Source organism: Sinohyriopsis cumingii, chromosome 4, assembly GCF_028554795.1.
Source record: "Sinohyriopsis cumingii isolate HCF-2022 chromosome 4, ASM2855479v2, whole genome shotgun sequence".
In the NCBI taxonomy this organism is placed as follows: domain Eukaryota; kingdom Metazoa; phylum Mollusca; class Bivalvia; order Unionida; family Unionidae; genus Sinohyriopsis; species Sinohyriopsis cumingii.
Genome location: NC_142964.1, coordinates 75,486,942 through 75,503,712, shown reverse-complemented (window position 1 = coordinate 75,503,712; position 16,771 = coordinate 75,486,942). Strand labels below are relative to the sequence as shown.

Sequence of the window (16,771 nt, the reverse complement as noted above, 5' to 3'; positions counted from 1 at the left end):
TCATACACGATCTCTTCCCCAAAATGATAAGCAACTCTTTACATTTTTTTGTATTTTTTAAGAATTTTTTTGTGCACAAGAAAAATACATGTATATGAAATTTCAGGAGCCACGCCACGACCACGTTATATCCGAATTCATGTTATAACAGAGCGCGATATAGCGGGGTCACACTATATATATATATATATATATATATATATATATATATATAGCATGTATGTTTTTAATTTTTTTATTTTTAACATTGGGGAAACAAGTGCAAAGGTTGGTAATGAGAACAGGGATGGTCAGCCAGCTGGAAATACACATATTCTTTTGGCCTTATTGTTACTACTGGAATATTGTAGAACTTGCATGCAAGTCAGGTCCATCTGCTAAACAACAAAGACCCTGATCTGCCATCAAATAAAGAGACATCAGATCAGGGTATATGTTGTTTACTCTACTGATTACCCCTAACACATTGTATAAACCCAAACTGCTGGCACATGATGTGACAGCAGACCTGAGTCTATGCAGCTTCAAGTTGTACCTGACTTATACACCAGTAATGATGGTACTTGAAATCCCACCTTCCATAAATGCATTTTTCATTTATTGGCTTGTTACGTAGATGTTAAAGTAAACAATTACTTACGCTCTGTGCTTCTATCTGTGTTCAATTTGGATTCCATTTCTTCTAACTGACTAAAATCTTTCCTAAAGTCACTTCTCTTGCTGTAGATGTGGGTACTTTTTTCTCTCTCAAATGACTGGATTCTATTCATTGCAAAGAACATGATATTTCAAAGTTAGTCTTGCTTTAGTTGTTTAATATATTTGAGATGACACCTTTATTTATATATATATATATATATATATATATATATATATATATATACACACACACACACACACGCATATACATATATACACACTCTAACACTCAAAAATTTCAATCTCTTTTGTTTATTTGTTCAGGCATAAAAGTTTGAAATTGGTGATTATACAGTAAAACCTGTTATGAGAGACCGCCCCTTCTGCCAACCAAAAGCGGTCTCTCAAGACAGGTGGTTTCTCATAAGAGGTGTGTGAAAATGGACTGGTTTTCAGGGTCAATAGTTAGCATTGTTGAAAAATAAATAATACCCATACTCACTGTACATGTATCATATCCTTTATTCATGAATCTTGTTAAATAATGCATGCATTCCTCTCAAAATATCTTTATATAATAAAGATATACATCTATCAAACGAGAATAAAATTTATGTTTCAACATCACATTAATATATACAAAAAATTAACAGATATGATGAATATATCTTATTTTATACACTTATTCACTTGTTTTTTTTTTAAAGAAATCCATTATACTTCTTTGTTGACATGTTTTACTCAGCTATTTGGTCTGAACATGTATCTCAGTTATTGCCCTTTCATGAATCAACTTCCCACTTACTGGTATGTTTTTACTCCTTGCGACACAAAACCACTCCCATACTCGCTCGTTCAGATCTCCGTAAACTGTCCGTCGTGCCGTGGCATATTTCCTCTTTGCTTGTGCACCTTTCTGCCATTCGTTTCTAATGGACTTCTTGTCTTTGATTACATTTTGAACTTGCGTTTTACCGACGCTTAAGCTGACTGCTATTTTGCGAGTGGTCTCGTCTTTTTCATTTCTTTCAATGACATTAATCCTTTCTTCCAGTGTTAAAATTTTTCTTTTTTTCAGCGGAGATTCTGCCGTTGTTATTAGTGTTGACGTTATAAAGACTATCGGTTTTGATCAGGTTTTGGGGAATTGTGGAATAAATATATATTATGTACCAATGAATGAAACCAAAATACATAATTAACTCGTCAGGAAACAATACTGTACATTTATTCTGAGACGAAGTTTAAATCAACAGAGTTATAGCTCGATAAACAAATGTTCCGACCATCTGCACCCACGTAAACAGATTGTGGTTTGGTGAAACACTAACAAAAGAAATAAAAAATAATTTTAAAAAAATCCGGAAATGATTCTCACTTACTAGTATTAAAGACAATGAGCTCATTCACCGTCCAGGCATTATGGATTAACTGGAAAGCAAACGACGTACTCAAACCAACACTGAAGCCCTTTCAAACGATTTCTCACTTGGACATAAGGACTACCGGCGTTTTGTGAGTTTTCATACAGATAAAGAAAAAATACAAACCTCTAAATTGACTGCGTATATCCATCATTACTCCCTTTGATGTTACTCTTACTGGCTATTCACATGACTTCGGCACTACAATGGCGGTTAGTGACATGTACTTTAGTCTGGTTTACTGCAGTTTACAAATGACACCGTACGCTGGAGTTGTAAATTTCACAAAACTGGTAAGACAAATTATTTTTAAATACTTTATTAGAGCAATCTTTGCTATTTATGCAGTCTTTGTTACTAAGGATTAAATGATGGTTAGAGGTGTTTATCCCGATATATGGTTGTTCAACTATAGTGTTATTTAATGTGCACTTTGCATACTACATTTATCCCGAGCTCTAGTGTTTACAAAGGATTAAGTTAAGGTCAGTGGTGTCAATCTGTTTTGATTTTTTGGCGATGCGGTCGTTCATAGCAGTGTCAAAATGCATATTTTGCCAAGAAATCGCGGTCGCTGGTCGCGTTCAGCAGGTGGTCGTTCATAACAGAGCGTTTATATAGTAAAATCGATCCGTGCATTACGATTGTGGTCGGAAATGACAGGTGGCCGCTCATAGCAGAGGTCGCTCATGACAGGTTTTACTGTATATCCATAATAAAATGTTACAAGTAAAAAGAAATTTCAACTTAAAATATTAACTGCCTCATATTGGTCCATAACAAAAGAAAAACGTTCAATTCTTAAATAATGTTTCTGTTTTATAGTTATTCAAATACCAAAAACTACACATGCTTGTTTCATCTTATCAATGGAAACTCACATTTTAATGTTAAGAACAATAATTTAAGATTGAAATGAAATGGGGATGGGGGTACAAGCGTTATTCTCCACCTTTTCTTCAAATACAAGCAAAATATGACACAAAAAGTAAATCTTCAAGATAACTGCAAAATACAGATACTCAAACCTTGCACTTAAACCTTTAGTGTTCATAAACAGACCCAACTTTTGTCAAGTTCTGTTCCAATTTGAGGTCATATTGTCTTTAAATAATTAAAAACTAAACCACTGCTCCAATGGCCTAGTGGTTTGAGTGTTCACTTCAGATGCAGGAGGTCATGGGTTTGAACCCGGGCTGAATCATATCAAAGACTTATAAAAATGGTACCTACAGCTGCCTCGCTAGGCACTCAGCAATAAGAGGTCAGTGTTAGGACTAGCTGGCCTGATGTCAGCATAATGTGTCTGGGTGGGACATCATGCTACATGTCTGTGGCATATTGCCCAAGTGCTAGACATCAATATAAACTGCCACACTTCAGACATCATAACAATATAACTTAACAATTGTTAAAGTTATGTTAAAAATCCAAATCACACACACAAAAACTAAACGATTTTTTTTATCAATAAACATTAATCTTTATTCTATCCTAAGCCTAAGAGAAAACCATCCTGATATACTACCACAAACCCTACCTACTACAAAGTGTCATGGACTGAGAAAAAAAAATACTTAGTTATATCTGGAGTTGTCTTCTTTAAAAGCAAATGTCAGTTTAACATCAAGATTTGTTGCAGAAATATAAATATCAACATGGAAATTATTGCAAAATCTGAAAAATGTTGAATACTTAAACATAATTATACCTCTGCTGTTTGATTTTTACTAATCTGAGTGTTTGAATCTATGATTAACTAAGATTGTTGCATTGAGATCACTGAGAATCATCATAATCTAAGCAGAGCAAAAGGGAAGATATACATTTTTGTCTGTTGCTGGTTATTCCCAAATCAATCAATCAATCAATCATTGTTCCTAATACTATGTATATTGAGTTACAATTTTATTTATTCATTATCTTCCTATTATGGCTACTCAATGTGTTTCACCCATCTTTCAACTGTAGTATAACTCGGACAATGGGTTATCATAGCTTTGTTTACCCTCATTTTGTTATTTACTGAAGTTTCCAGTCTTTCCTAACAATGCTTAAGGGTGCTTACTTTCTGATAGATAGCACAATTAACCAAATGTATGTTATGCCATCTGGTACTGAAAAATGATTTTACTCAAAATCACTTTCAAATCCATATTGCAATGCCTTCATGATTACAATATAAGTTAAACAGGGAATGAGTTTATTTTGTGTTTGCAGATTTAAAAAATGAATTAAAATACTCATTCTCCATGAACCAGTTTCATTTGTCCACAACTGTCTCATAACTGGTTACAATACTAGTCTTCTTTCATGGGATCAATAATGAATCACGTAAACTTGCAGGGCTTTTTTATTCTTCCAAATAAAATCTTATTCATCGAATTATGTTATTAGCATACTTTTATGGTAAACTTGCACTATTAGCAATGAGTACATTGCAAAGAACACTGCTCACTAAAATTTGCATGGCAGGGCCTTAAACAGGAACTTGAGTTGAAGAATCAAAGTTAGGAGTATGGTCAATGAGGGGACATAACTCCTCTAACTGACGATATGAAATGTTAGAAATCTAACTCCTTCAAGGCCTTGTCAATATAAATGTTCATGGTTTAGTTGGTCCCACATGTAAATCTTGTTACCAACTCCTCCTGAAAAAATGGTCATAATGGGTTTATTCACCAGAAGACTTCTTATGATGCCTAACTGGTCCCAAATGAAAATGGTGCCACATGGACTTCCAATCTAATATTGCTTAGCACAGTGGCCATCTTGAAAATCAGGTTATCAACAATACACCTAAATGGATGAACATATCAATGTGGAGTTTTCATTAAAAGACTTCCCATGATGTCTTGTGATTTTAAAATAAAATTGTGCTAATCTGATGTTCAGTATGGCCACCACAGCAGCCATTTTTAAAATCTAATCACTAATCCTCATAAAAATGGTACCCACAGACATTTAACATGGCTGTCACAATGAAAATATTGAAAATCTGGTCACTAATTATCCTGAACTGCCAGGATGGCATGGGGTTTGCACCAAGTTTTCTAGTGGCATCTAGTTAGTCATAAATGACAATGGTAATGATGTAATATGAAATATGACTGCCACAGTCACTAATTTATTGTTCATGAATAACTGACATTGTTTCAACACTCAAAATTTTAAAACAAGTGGTCTTATCCAGGATTCATGGAAATTATTTGTGGATAGTACAGCATTAGTCCCTTCAAGGGATTCTTTTATTTATTTAAACCCACCCTGTCAGTCAATTATTAAAATATATATTTGCATAATCTGAGAAAAAAGTGTTGTTTTCATTTATCTGATCTTGCTTTTAAAAAATTGTTTTTTCACAAAGCATGGGGACACATTTACCCCTGTTAGATGTTTGGAGTAACATGGGTTACTGTTTTGTATATCAGCAACAAACCTTTTCCATACTTACTGCACTTTTAATTTTTGTATTTCTCTTAGAACTTCTCCTTTTTTTGCCTGATCTGTTTTATTCTTCCATGTTACAATGGCTCTATCCTTCTCTTCAGTCTAGAAAAAAAAGACACTTACTAATAGCACATAGATCTTAATTTGAAAGTTAAATGCAATATCAGATCCAATATTTCTAAATGATCATTTTGACCCCAACACATGCTGTATGAGCTACAAACAGGACAATAGTCTAATGAACATACAGTTCAAAACATTTATAAACATTCCATTATTTTATGACCTGATGTCCATGTTTATCATTGGTGAACTCAGTGATTCTCAGTCTCCATTATTTATGGCTAATATTATTTTAAACATTCTTGGTACTGTTCAATGAATGAACATTGATAATATAACAATGCCTGAACATTAATGAGTAACTTTAGCTGTAACTTAAAATCTTTTGCCATTAGCTTTTTCAGGATTGCATTGTTCTTAAGCTGGTCAATCAGAAATAGGCATTTAAACTTATCAATCAAGTATAGATTTCAGGTACTGAATCTGACAAAAACAGTTCAAAGCTGTTAAAAAAAAACCACCAACATTTTATTGCTATCAGATTTGTTCTTTTTTGTATGTATACATGTCAAGTAGAAAATATGGCAGGCTCTAAGTACATAGCACAAAGGGAAAAACATATGGATGTAAAGGTGCAAACATTTTTTAGATGCTCTCATAACACATTTTGTCATGGTCAGAGTGACACATGACAATTTACTTTGACGTATGGGCTAGGCCTGCAATAAATCATTGCCTGCAAAGGATGGAATATGCTCTGGATTGGGGGCATGATTGAATTTTAATTAAGAACCACTAGGATAACAGTCAGAAGTATAGAGGAGATGTTAATATAGGGTTAAGTAGAGGAAAATGTCAAACTAGAGACAATCCAGAGACAAATGACATTTTCCATGTATAGTTAATAATAAAGGTGGACTAGAAAGAATTATTTTAACCTTGATGGACATGTTAAATTTTAAGTCAATAAATAGCCAAATTTTCTATATTGATTATACCTTTCAAATCTTAAGTGATTTAAACCTTTGCATATCTTTCATCTCTTTTTTCTTACATTATATTTCTTTTGAATGTGTATTTCAGAATGAGTTGCTACTTACTAAGGGGAGAATTTCACTTCCGTTTGTTATTCTATTATAGTATTTGCTTAGCATCCAGTTTGTTTGTAAGCCCCCACCAATTGTAAAAACAAAAAGCATCATGAATATAAGCAATGCACAAAACTTCATAATTTATCATTTTTAATCTGACTTTCACCATAGGGTCCCTAATACTGTTATCTTGCAAATCAAACATGATTTTCTTTTGTAAGATGGTCTCAATATCCGCATGGGCAAGTCTGTTTTCAGGGAACAGGTGTGGTGTAGTTCACCATCTTTGATAAGTTTTAAGTAATTGCATAAATTTAGGATTGACATCTCTGAACACACATACAAGAGTTCCTCCTTTATATTTGTTTCATTTTAATACAGAATTATTAACACTGGGCATTGCAAATATTGAATGTAGATGACAGTTTTTATCTAAATGGACTGTTCTACATACCATAAAAGGACAGTGAATAGTCTGTATGGTAGTCCTACAATATAAGACTATCAACAGTTATTTATGTTTTGGTGCTAAATAAAAATATGATGTGATACATCTTATGTTGGAGGACGGTTACTATAAACATCAAAATACACTCAAAAACACGAAATAGCAGTACACACCAAAATATACAATTATTTACATCTTCTGTTTGTATATTTTGGTGCACAAGCTGATATTATGATTTGTAATTGTTTTTAATAATAATAATAATAATAAGCAAAACAAACTTTGATATAAGCAATTTCATCTGAATTTACTTGTTATCAATTTTGGACGCAATCCATGTAATGATGCCACTTGGTCGCAATTGATATTACAAATTGGATAGGTATGAGACTAAGACTATGATAGTAAGAATCCAGAATGTGTTTTTACATATTTTTGGTGAAAATATCATATACTTATGTGTTTAAAAGTAAATAAAGATGTAATAGACATATAAAATGAGGTAAAAACTGTTCAATCAAGTAGAATGAGTGACTTCATTACATGAATGGAGTGATAAGTTGAAATTTTTTAAATAACTCCTATAGAAATCACTAAAATCAAATTTTATTTTGCTTTTATCATTATTAAAACACATACAAATCATTGTACATTATCTTCATGCGTATTAGGATACAAAATATGTGTATTTTAGTTTTTGAGTGTATTTTGGTGTTTCTACTAACCCGTTGTATACCTCCCTGTTTGTTCATACCCTCCTACTGATTTCACTAATAAAAACCTTTAATGTGTTAAAAAGTGCAGGGATCTTAGTCAGTTCATTCAATGATTTATAATTTCTAACCTGACTGTGAGTAGAGTGGCCCTAAAACCATTATCATCTGTGCGTTTCAGGCTTAACGGAAGTTTTCAATATAATAGATGGACATGCTCAAGATCCATTTCCAGTTCCTGGACAAGTCCATTTTCAGCGAAGGGTCATGTGCATGACTACAGATGTACATACAAATGTCGTCTGCTTCCGATATTTACAACGTTTAATCAAGCAAAGGAAAAGAATGACAAGAACAAATTTGCCTTTCATGTGGATTTAACAAGCAGCTTAATTTCTATGTTCATGTGTGCAAAGGGATATAACTCCAAACTCTCAATGTTATGGTAATTTATGGAATTATCCGGCAGTTACCAAATAGGATGAACTATGTCATTATGTCGTCTGAGGGAAGTAAAGTAGCCAACAGTGTATGCAATATGGTGCTGTGTTAGTATGGAAAGTCCGTTAAGAATGAAATGTGCAATGGATGCATATTAGTGCCAGTCTGGTCACAGTCAGGTTATTGTTGTTGTTGTAGGGTTTAATGCCATTTTTCAGTAAACGATAGGCTGGCTATACATGGCTATACAGTCAGGTTAGAAATTATAAATCAATGATTCAGTTGAATTAGTTCTGTGCACATTTCATACATTTTCGTTATTGAATTCGGTAGGGGTATAAACAAACGAGGAAGTACAGTCAGACTACAGGACTAGGGTAACATGGTCATATTCAGATCAGTAGGGTAATTCTGACCATGGATGTACGTCCAGCTGTTTACAGCAAAGATGTGCAAATTACCTGCTGTGTTCTTTGCTTTTATTTGTGCACATGCGTATGCAAATTAGATGTTTCTAGGGGACAGAGCATCGTGTGACAAAATAATGTAATCACACCAGTATTCTCTCTTCCACGTGAGTTCTGAAACAGCATTTATAATTTTTTTTATTCAGGACCCTAGTCAGGCTTCAATCATCCAAGATTTGCATAGCTTTCAATAACATAATAATTACATTTTCGTAGCTCTAAAATAATGCTTTGTCTCACTAATAAATTAAAAATTGCACCAGTTTTATGACAAAAACAATAGTATGCAATATTCTGTGTAGTGGTCGGATTTACCCCAGGCTCTTTATCTTGAGAGGGCAATTCCAACCAAAAACACAAGCTTAAAGAAAATGTAGAATTATAATTAGTTTGTACTGAACTTTGAAGAAGACAAAAAAAACAGGAATAAATGTAATTAAAAACAAAAACATACAAAATTATACGTATAAATCTAAATAAAAATAAAATGTTACTTCTCTCCACAATTATCTCTATAACAACATCCACAATTATCTATATAACAATAGCGCTTTTTATCTGCTATTTTTCTATCTGTAAAAATATAAAAACAGTTTAAAGCTTTTAAATCCGTCAAGATAAATAAAATCTTTGCATTTTATAGATGAAACTTGTATATATATGGTAAATATATGGTAGTCGGAATTACACATATCAGAGGTCGGAATAAGCCACAACATGGTCGGATTTACACCCTGCGTATATAGTAATAATAAAATCACTTTTCAGTAAGAAGATTCAAATTATATGCCTTTTGAATAGTGAAAAGTTGCAAGAAGCCCGATTGACTGCTTCCCGTATCGTTTTTAGGTACACAGTAGTCGGCTTCAATAATGAAGTTGTCGATCTCATGTCAACGACCTCAGTGGTCGGAATATGACCAGATTACCCTATCTGTCTGGTTTTTACATCGACATGTTCAGCTTGGTTTGAAGCGTCAATAAGTTGTTGGAGAACCTGTGGCGACAATCAGTTTGGTACCATAAATTGATGAATGACAAGATTACGTTTTGAGAATTATTTTTTTTATATACATGTATTCTTATTGCTTTTTGTTCTTAAAATCTTAGTCAGTTGGAGGTATACTCTAACAGGACAGTAAGCGAATACTACCGAAAGGGCCTATAACGGGGAAGTAACATATTTATTTTATCAAAAGATTATGCACTTCGAATAATTTATTAAGGCCTACTATTAAATTCTAAGCTGTAATTAATCGAAGAAATGGTCATTTACAGGTGCTGAAAGTAATATTTGAATGCATTTGCACAACCTCGGAATCCTTTGCCGCCATCATGCCGCTTGTCCGTTTCCAAGATTTTGATTGGTTGACTTTTGTTCAACCACTTCAATGTAAATATTATGTGGAACGCATATAAAGAACATTTACATTTGAATAATGAAAGCAAAGTAATATATCTTAAATTAAATAACTTCGAATGCATCATTTTACGTTTCTAACATTTTTTGCAAACTAATCAAAGAAATGAAAGACATATCTATATCTGCACAAAATTATTTAATTTTCTTGTTGATGCCAACATGGCACCCGGTAGTTCTGTCAGTGAACTTGTCAATGGCAATTCCGTCGACCTGTTCATGTCAGCCTCAGAGGTTCTTATTAAATATGCAAACAACATATTGAATAATCCATCAGAACCAAAATATCGCAAAATACGGCTTAATAACCCGATTGTGGAGACAAAACTTATGCCTGTAAATGGTGCATTGGAATGCCTATTTGAAATGGGATTTGTCGAGGTGTGTTATAAAATTACTCCAACCATTGATCGCGATAATTATACAAATAGTAAAACCGTTAAAGTATTCCATCAGTGTCTGACTGAAATCTTAAGAAATTATGTCAGCATTTGTCAAGATTGAATTAATAGATGATCAACAGACCCACAGCAGAAAACGTGCAATATTTTGTCATTTTTATTAAACGAGAATCCAGTTCGTTACATTTCCATATGAAATCGAAAAATAAATAATTTAAGTAATGTATTTGCATTTACGAAATGGTATTGCTTTATTTGTATTTTTTTTATCTCTACAATATTTGAAAATTTATAAGTAATACTCCCACCCCCTAAAAAATGCATGGTAAGATATTTGACAGCAAATTGTAACAATTTTTTGTGTGCAGAAAGTGGTCAAGCTGTGTAATTGATCGTTTTTTTACCTTTCATTAGTGCAGTTTCTAGCTCACCGGACAGGCAAGGATATCATTTACTCTATGAAACTAATTTTCGCAAAACTAATTAACAGATTTAAGTGAAATAAGAAATGACAGAGAGGATATTGGCGTGAAGGGCTTTCAAGTTTCTTCAAATAATGACATGATCATTAAACATTAGGAGCACAAGCACTATCCAAAAGGGGGCCCTGAGAGGCCGAGTGGTCTAAAGTGCTCTCCGTTATGGTTCACTGCCATCTTACCTCTGTCTGTGTGGGTTCGAATCTCAGATTCGGCCCATGTGGGTATGTGAGAAAGCTTGCCAGTAGCTTCTCATGGTGGTTCTTTCTGGGGTTTTTCCGGGTTCTTCCTCCACCATTAATACTGGCCGCCATGTATAGCCTATTGTGTGCTGGAAAATGGCGTTAAAACCTACAACAACAACAACAACTATCCAGAAAATTTGTAAGCTTGATTTGTGCAAGAAAATTGCTAAAAGTCATTTGCCCACCAATGTGGAAAGCAGTTAAAAGTGATCTCAACTTGTATAGGGCAGATTTATGCCAAATCACATCCATATCCATTCTTGTTGTCACAACTAAAATGCACTTGGGCCAAATGAAAACAAAAGTGCTTTGGTTCCAGTTACATTGCAAAAGAAATTATGGTAGCTAGGTCAGTACAAACTTTTTGTGGGGGGGGTTGTACAAATTGATTTCAATAAAGTGTAAACTTTAAAATAAGCATTATTTGCCCTGAATTTAACTCTGATTGTAATTACATCTGTTCATTTTTCTTTTTCTTTCTGAATTTTTTTCTCAAAAGAATATGTTGGTCAGCAGGAAAAACTAGGATCAGTTGGGTAACCAGAAACACTCTTACATTTTTTACGCCTTATACCTTTTTACCATTTGAGTGATTCTGTAGAGTTTATTAATCAGATGTATATGAATATTTTGCTATTTACACATGAAACTTTGTCATGCAATAAGCATATACAATGCCGTTCACCTGGATACATAATTCTAAAGTCAGTTTAACTACAGTACTCCATATTGTCTGTGAATTCTGTCAAACAATACATGCATATAATTCTAGGGGCATTTCTTATCATGAGAGTTTCTTCTTAGTAAGTTTATAACTGCTCTGGTGACCTAAGTGGTTAGAACGGCCACCTCGATTGTGGGAGGTCCTGGGTTTGAACCCCAGCCACATCATACCAAAGACTTTTAAAAATTATATGCAGCTGCCTCGCTTGGCGCTCAGCATTAAGAGGTTAGTGTTGGGACTGCTTGACATGGTGTCAGCATAATGTGACTGGGTGGGACATGATGCTACATGTCTGTAGCTATGTTAAAAATCCTAATCACACACACACACGCAATCACTATGAACTGCCACACTGCAGACATCGTAGCGATGTGACTGAAAAATTGTTAAAGCTATGTTAAAAATCCAAATCACACACACACACACACTCATAGTAAGCTTAACATAACGCTAGATTGTTTTCACATATGCATGCCGTTATTCTGTGCTCTGCATATCTACAATGGGCCGTATGTTAAGTGCATAAGATGTGAATGTGTCTAGCTGGGACTGACATCAACCATCGAACCTGTACATGGGCTATATAGGGTGCAGTTCAGATCATGTTAAATGTAAAAATTTGTTCAGACTGGCCAGACAAAGTTAGGGCAACCATCGTTACAGCTTGCTATGAACAGTTGGAGAGTATAGAACACACAAATAAGGATGCCACAATTGCCTTGGTTGACACCACAGTCCTTATCATCACATTCACAAGCAGTTCAGATTTTGACAGTGATACAGTGTACCAGGAATGCTATGTTTTGGCATGATGATCCAGACCAAACCAAAAATGATAGTTCATTTCTTGGAAAAGATAAATTGGTATGGGAAACTATTCTGATGATTTTTGCTCTGTTTATATCTAGGATGGTGAATACCTGACTCTGCCCAGCACAATTTTGTTGGATGAACTGAAGAAAATTCGTGATGACCTAAATCATGAGCGGAATGTGATACAGAGGCAAAAGGAGAAAGCAGCAGCTGCGGCAGCCCCACCTTCAACAGGACGAAGAAATCCTCCACAACAGGCCCCAGAATATCCCCCAAATATCCATGTAAGTTGCATTTGTAACTAAATAAAGGATATCAATTTGGTGGTGTTTTTGCATGGGAGATTGTGGAAAATTGATAATACATGTACTATGTTTGTGAGCATTTGTAAGTAAATCATTGAAAACATTTAGTGAGTTTCATAATTTTATATGAAATGAGCAAAAACACAAGAGTCTGCATTTTATATAAGTTATAAGAAGTGTATTATTTCATTGTTAGGGCTTGTAATTAGGTGACAAAATGTTTATATAATAGAACAGTTCTTAAAGGAGAGAGGGGAAAAACTAAAATGATATTGGCATTGTGCATTGCATATAAGTGGGTTCAGAAATATTGCGTACTGAAATGATAATGTATCAGGTCGTTGACAGTACCAATGGGGAGAACACTGCATGCTACATCATAGTGTAAACAGAACACTGAGTAATACTTTTGAAATTTTTAACATCCTTAAATTTATTTCAAACAACAGAAAAATGACCTGTAACAAAAATAAATAATGGAGCCTGATTAAGGCATGAAGGAAAGTTAAATGATATTGTTTAATTTAAATTTGTTAGGTATTCATATTTTACTGTCTGTGTGGCATTTAAAGTATGTGCTTCATAACCAATAATTAAATCCTATTTTCTTGTCATATTTATATTTTGCTGTCTTAATTTGAAATATATAGGTCCTGGAGCAAGCATTTTACCAAAAGCTTCTTGGTCAGATGTCTCACGTTTTAAGATATGAAAATTCCAAGCTGCAGCAGAAAGCACGTAATGTCATACCTGTATTGGAACTACAAGAAGAGTCCAAAAGAAGGGCAGAAACAGCAAACCAGTCATCTGACACTGGAACAAAGATTGATGTGCAGGATTGTCTCCTACTGGCATTACTAAACTGGTTCAAAACATCCTTCTTTAAATGGGTAGATGCACCACCATGTCAGTATTGCAGTGGCAAAACAACTGCGCAAGGTAATATTCAGCATTTTGAATAAAGCATTTAAAAAAAGATAAGCTGGTTTTCCAGATGATGATTTTGGTTTCTTGGAGGAGAATCAGGATTTGATCTAATATAATTATCTTGTCAGAGAAGCATCGCTGCTGTATATTATGAATCACTGTGATTTTGGTAGAAATTATGAGTACTTACTTTTGTGGATTTTTTTTTATTTGAGAGAAAAAAACAAACATGCAAAATATAGAATGATGATATATTTATATATATAAAAGAGAATACAGAATTCACTTCCATGCATTTTCAAGTAAACAGGCCTATTGCTTTCTGCAGTAAGGTTGAATACATACATTATTCATTACTAATATTTAACTTGAATTCTGAAGTCTTGATAATACTAACAGCCTTATACACAAATGTACTAGTTTAATTCTGCAGCTTGAATTAACATGAATTAGGAAATCTAAATGAAACGAGAGACCAGCAGTCCCATACACATATGTTCTATCTTAATTCTGCCGTTTGTATTAATACCGCAATCAGTTTTATTTTCAGACTATTGAGAATTAAGTATTTGGTGCTAAAACTAAACCTATTTTTTCCACACATAAACAGTTCTGTTCAAATTGAGGTTTAATCTCTCAGCTATAGGAATGGTTTGAGGCAATGGTCAAAAAGCAGGGAATGCCTTGAGACAATGGTTAAAAAGCAGGAAATGCCTTGAGACAATGGTTAAAAAGTGTGGAATGACTTGAGACTTTGGTTAAAAAGGGTGGAATGACTTGAGGCAATGGTTAAAAAGTGTGGAATGACTTGAGGCAATGGTTAAAAAGTGTGGAATGACTTGAGGCAATGGTTAAAAGGTGTGGAATGACTTGAGACAATGGTTAAAAGGTGTGGAATGACTTGAGGCAATGGTTAAAAAGTGTGGAATGACTTGAGACAATGGTTAAACACTGGGGAAGTTGAAAGAATCTGCTGCCTTTTGATATCTTTAAAGCATAGGGTGGGAAGATGATGCTGTCTTATTTAAGGGGTAACTGCATCATATCATTATTTGAGCCAGATGTATGCAAGAACCACATTTGTATCCACATTTATATGTCTGTCGAGGGTAAATGAAATGAATGGTAGGGCATTACAGATGTACTGTCATATGAGGTCTCAGTACACTAAATTATGTATATCCTTAACAGTGTTTCCCTTTACCCTCATTTGTGCTTCAGAGACCCCCACATTTTTAATTTGACCCCCAGTTTTGATACCAGAGTTTGCTTTTTACTCAGTCTGACTGGGTGGGACATCATGCTACATGTCTGCGGCATGATGCCCCAGTGCTAGACATCACTATAAACTGCCACATTGCAGACATCATAGCAATATGACTGATTTTTTTTTTAAAGCTATGTTGACAGTCCAATTCACACAGACACACACACACAGACACAAACAAAGCTTTAACAATTTTTCAGCTGTTAGTACCATTTTTATTAATTTTGGGTATGACTCAGCCAGGGTTAGAACCAGCATCCTGTATCCAAGGTGGATGCATTAATATGAAACTGCATGGTAATAAAATTGTGCTTCTGTATTCTATTCGCATAGTGGAATAATATATAGTACCTGTGAACAGCGAAGTAAAAAATGCAGTAAGACTGTTTGAAGTGTTGAAATGTTCATTTTTAGAAACCAAGCTGGATACTGGGCATACATCAGTTTAGTCTTTTATTGGGTCACAATTGAATTAACTTCTTAAGATCATATACAGACAACAAAGGAACAAAGATTCATTGAAGACACAACCTCCCCACCTCATTTGACTTGCCCTGCCATAATACCTACACCCTTCAGTATCTGCTGACATAAAAGGCGCATGTGGCAGCTGTCATTGCTCACAAACCAGTCAGCTAAATCAGATAAAACATAATTACTCGTCAAGTAAGCAATTGATATGTTACCATATTTCTTCTTTGAATATGTACCCAATCATAATACCTTAGGAGAACTATTTGCAAATCCAGCCCTCCCAGATAACACCTTTAGCTAAAAAGAAATTAAAAGTTATCTGTCCATCTAGGTGGCAGTCAGACAGAGTGACCTCCACTTGGTAAATGGATTGGCTCCAAATCCCATTAATACTCAGTTACTACTTCTGCTCAGGGGACGCTCACCAGTTATTATGTGCTTTTGAGAGAGTGACGTATGTAAGGTGAAGTTGTTTGCATTTAAAACATGCACAATGGAGAGAATGTTGGCATACATCTATGCTACATTAATGTAATATGGATGATATTTCTTTGGATATTGTACTTTTGGAAATTGTACATGATCTAAACACATTGCTAATTAAACGTCTGCTCCCTTGTGCTAAAAAATCAGTCTGAATTAGTCTAAAGTACACTATCCATAGCAGCTATTAAAATAGGGAAAATTAATTTTGCCAGACTAGACAATACCAGCTTCTGAAAGTGCAATGAATGAATTACCAAATATATAAAATGTAAAAAAAAGTTATCGGCTCTTTTTTATACATTTTACCTCTGAAGTTTAGGAAGTGAAAATGACCAAGTGGAGCTAGCACTTTTTTGAAAGGTGCACATTTGGAGTAAGGCCAAGCTGTATAATCTATAACCCATATTACACACATCAATCATACACCAAAATAAAGGGAATTAAAGGTTCTTTGAATTATACCTAAGATATACAAGGTCTTTCTTAAATAGCCAA

The 16,771-nt window shown here is 34.2% G+C and overlaps 2 protein-coding genes across 2 annotated transcripts in view; one reads left to right on the top strand and one right to left on the bottom strand.

Moving 5' to 3' along the window:
* The window catches only part of LOC149801476 (coiled-coil domain-containing protein 112-like), a 48,354-nt gene extending 38,272 nt beyond the window's left edge, over positions 1-10,082 (bottom strand). The window contains exons 1-3 of the mRNA XM_089955625.1: positions 10,049-10,082; positions 5,518-5,615; positions 641-762 (exon numbers count right to left, since the gene is read on the bottom strand). Of these exons, the coding sequence (XP_089811751.1) occupies positions 641-762; positions 5,518-5,615; positions 10,049-10,072 (244 nt within the window). The 5' untranslated portion in view covers positions 10,073-10,082. The remainder of the gene's footprint in view (positions 1-640; positions 763-5,517; positions 5,616-10,048) is intronic.
* A 234-nt stretch (positions 10,083-10,316) lies between these two features.
* Positions 10,317-16,771, top strand: part of LOC149801475 (peptide-N(4)-(N-acetyl-beta-glucosaminyl)asparagine amidase-like) — a 32,638-nt gene continuing 26,183 nt past the window's right edge. The window contains exons 1-3 of the mRNA XM_089955624.1: positions 10,317-10,536; positions 12,913-13,101; positions 13,773-14,061. Coding sequence (XP_089811750.1) covers positions 10,318-10,536; positions 12,913-13,101; positions 13,773-14,061 — 697 coding nt within the window. The 5' untranslated portion in view covers position 10,317. The remainder of the gene's footprint in view (positions 10,537-12,912; positions 13,102-13,772; positions 14,062-16,771) is intronic.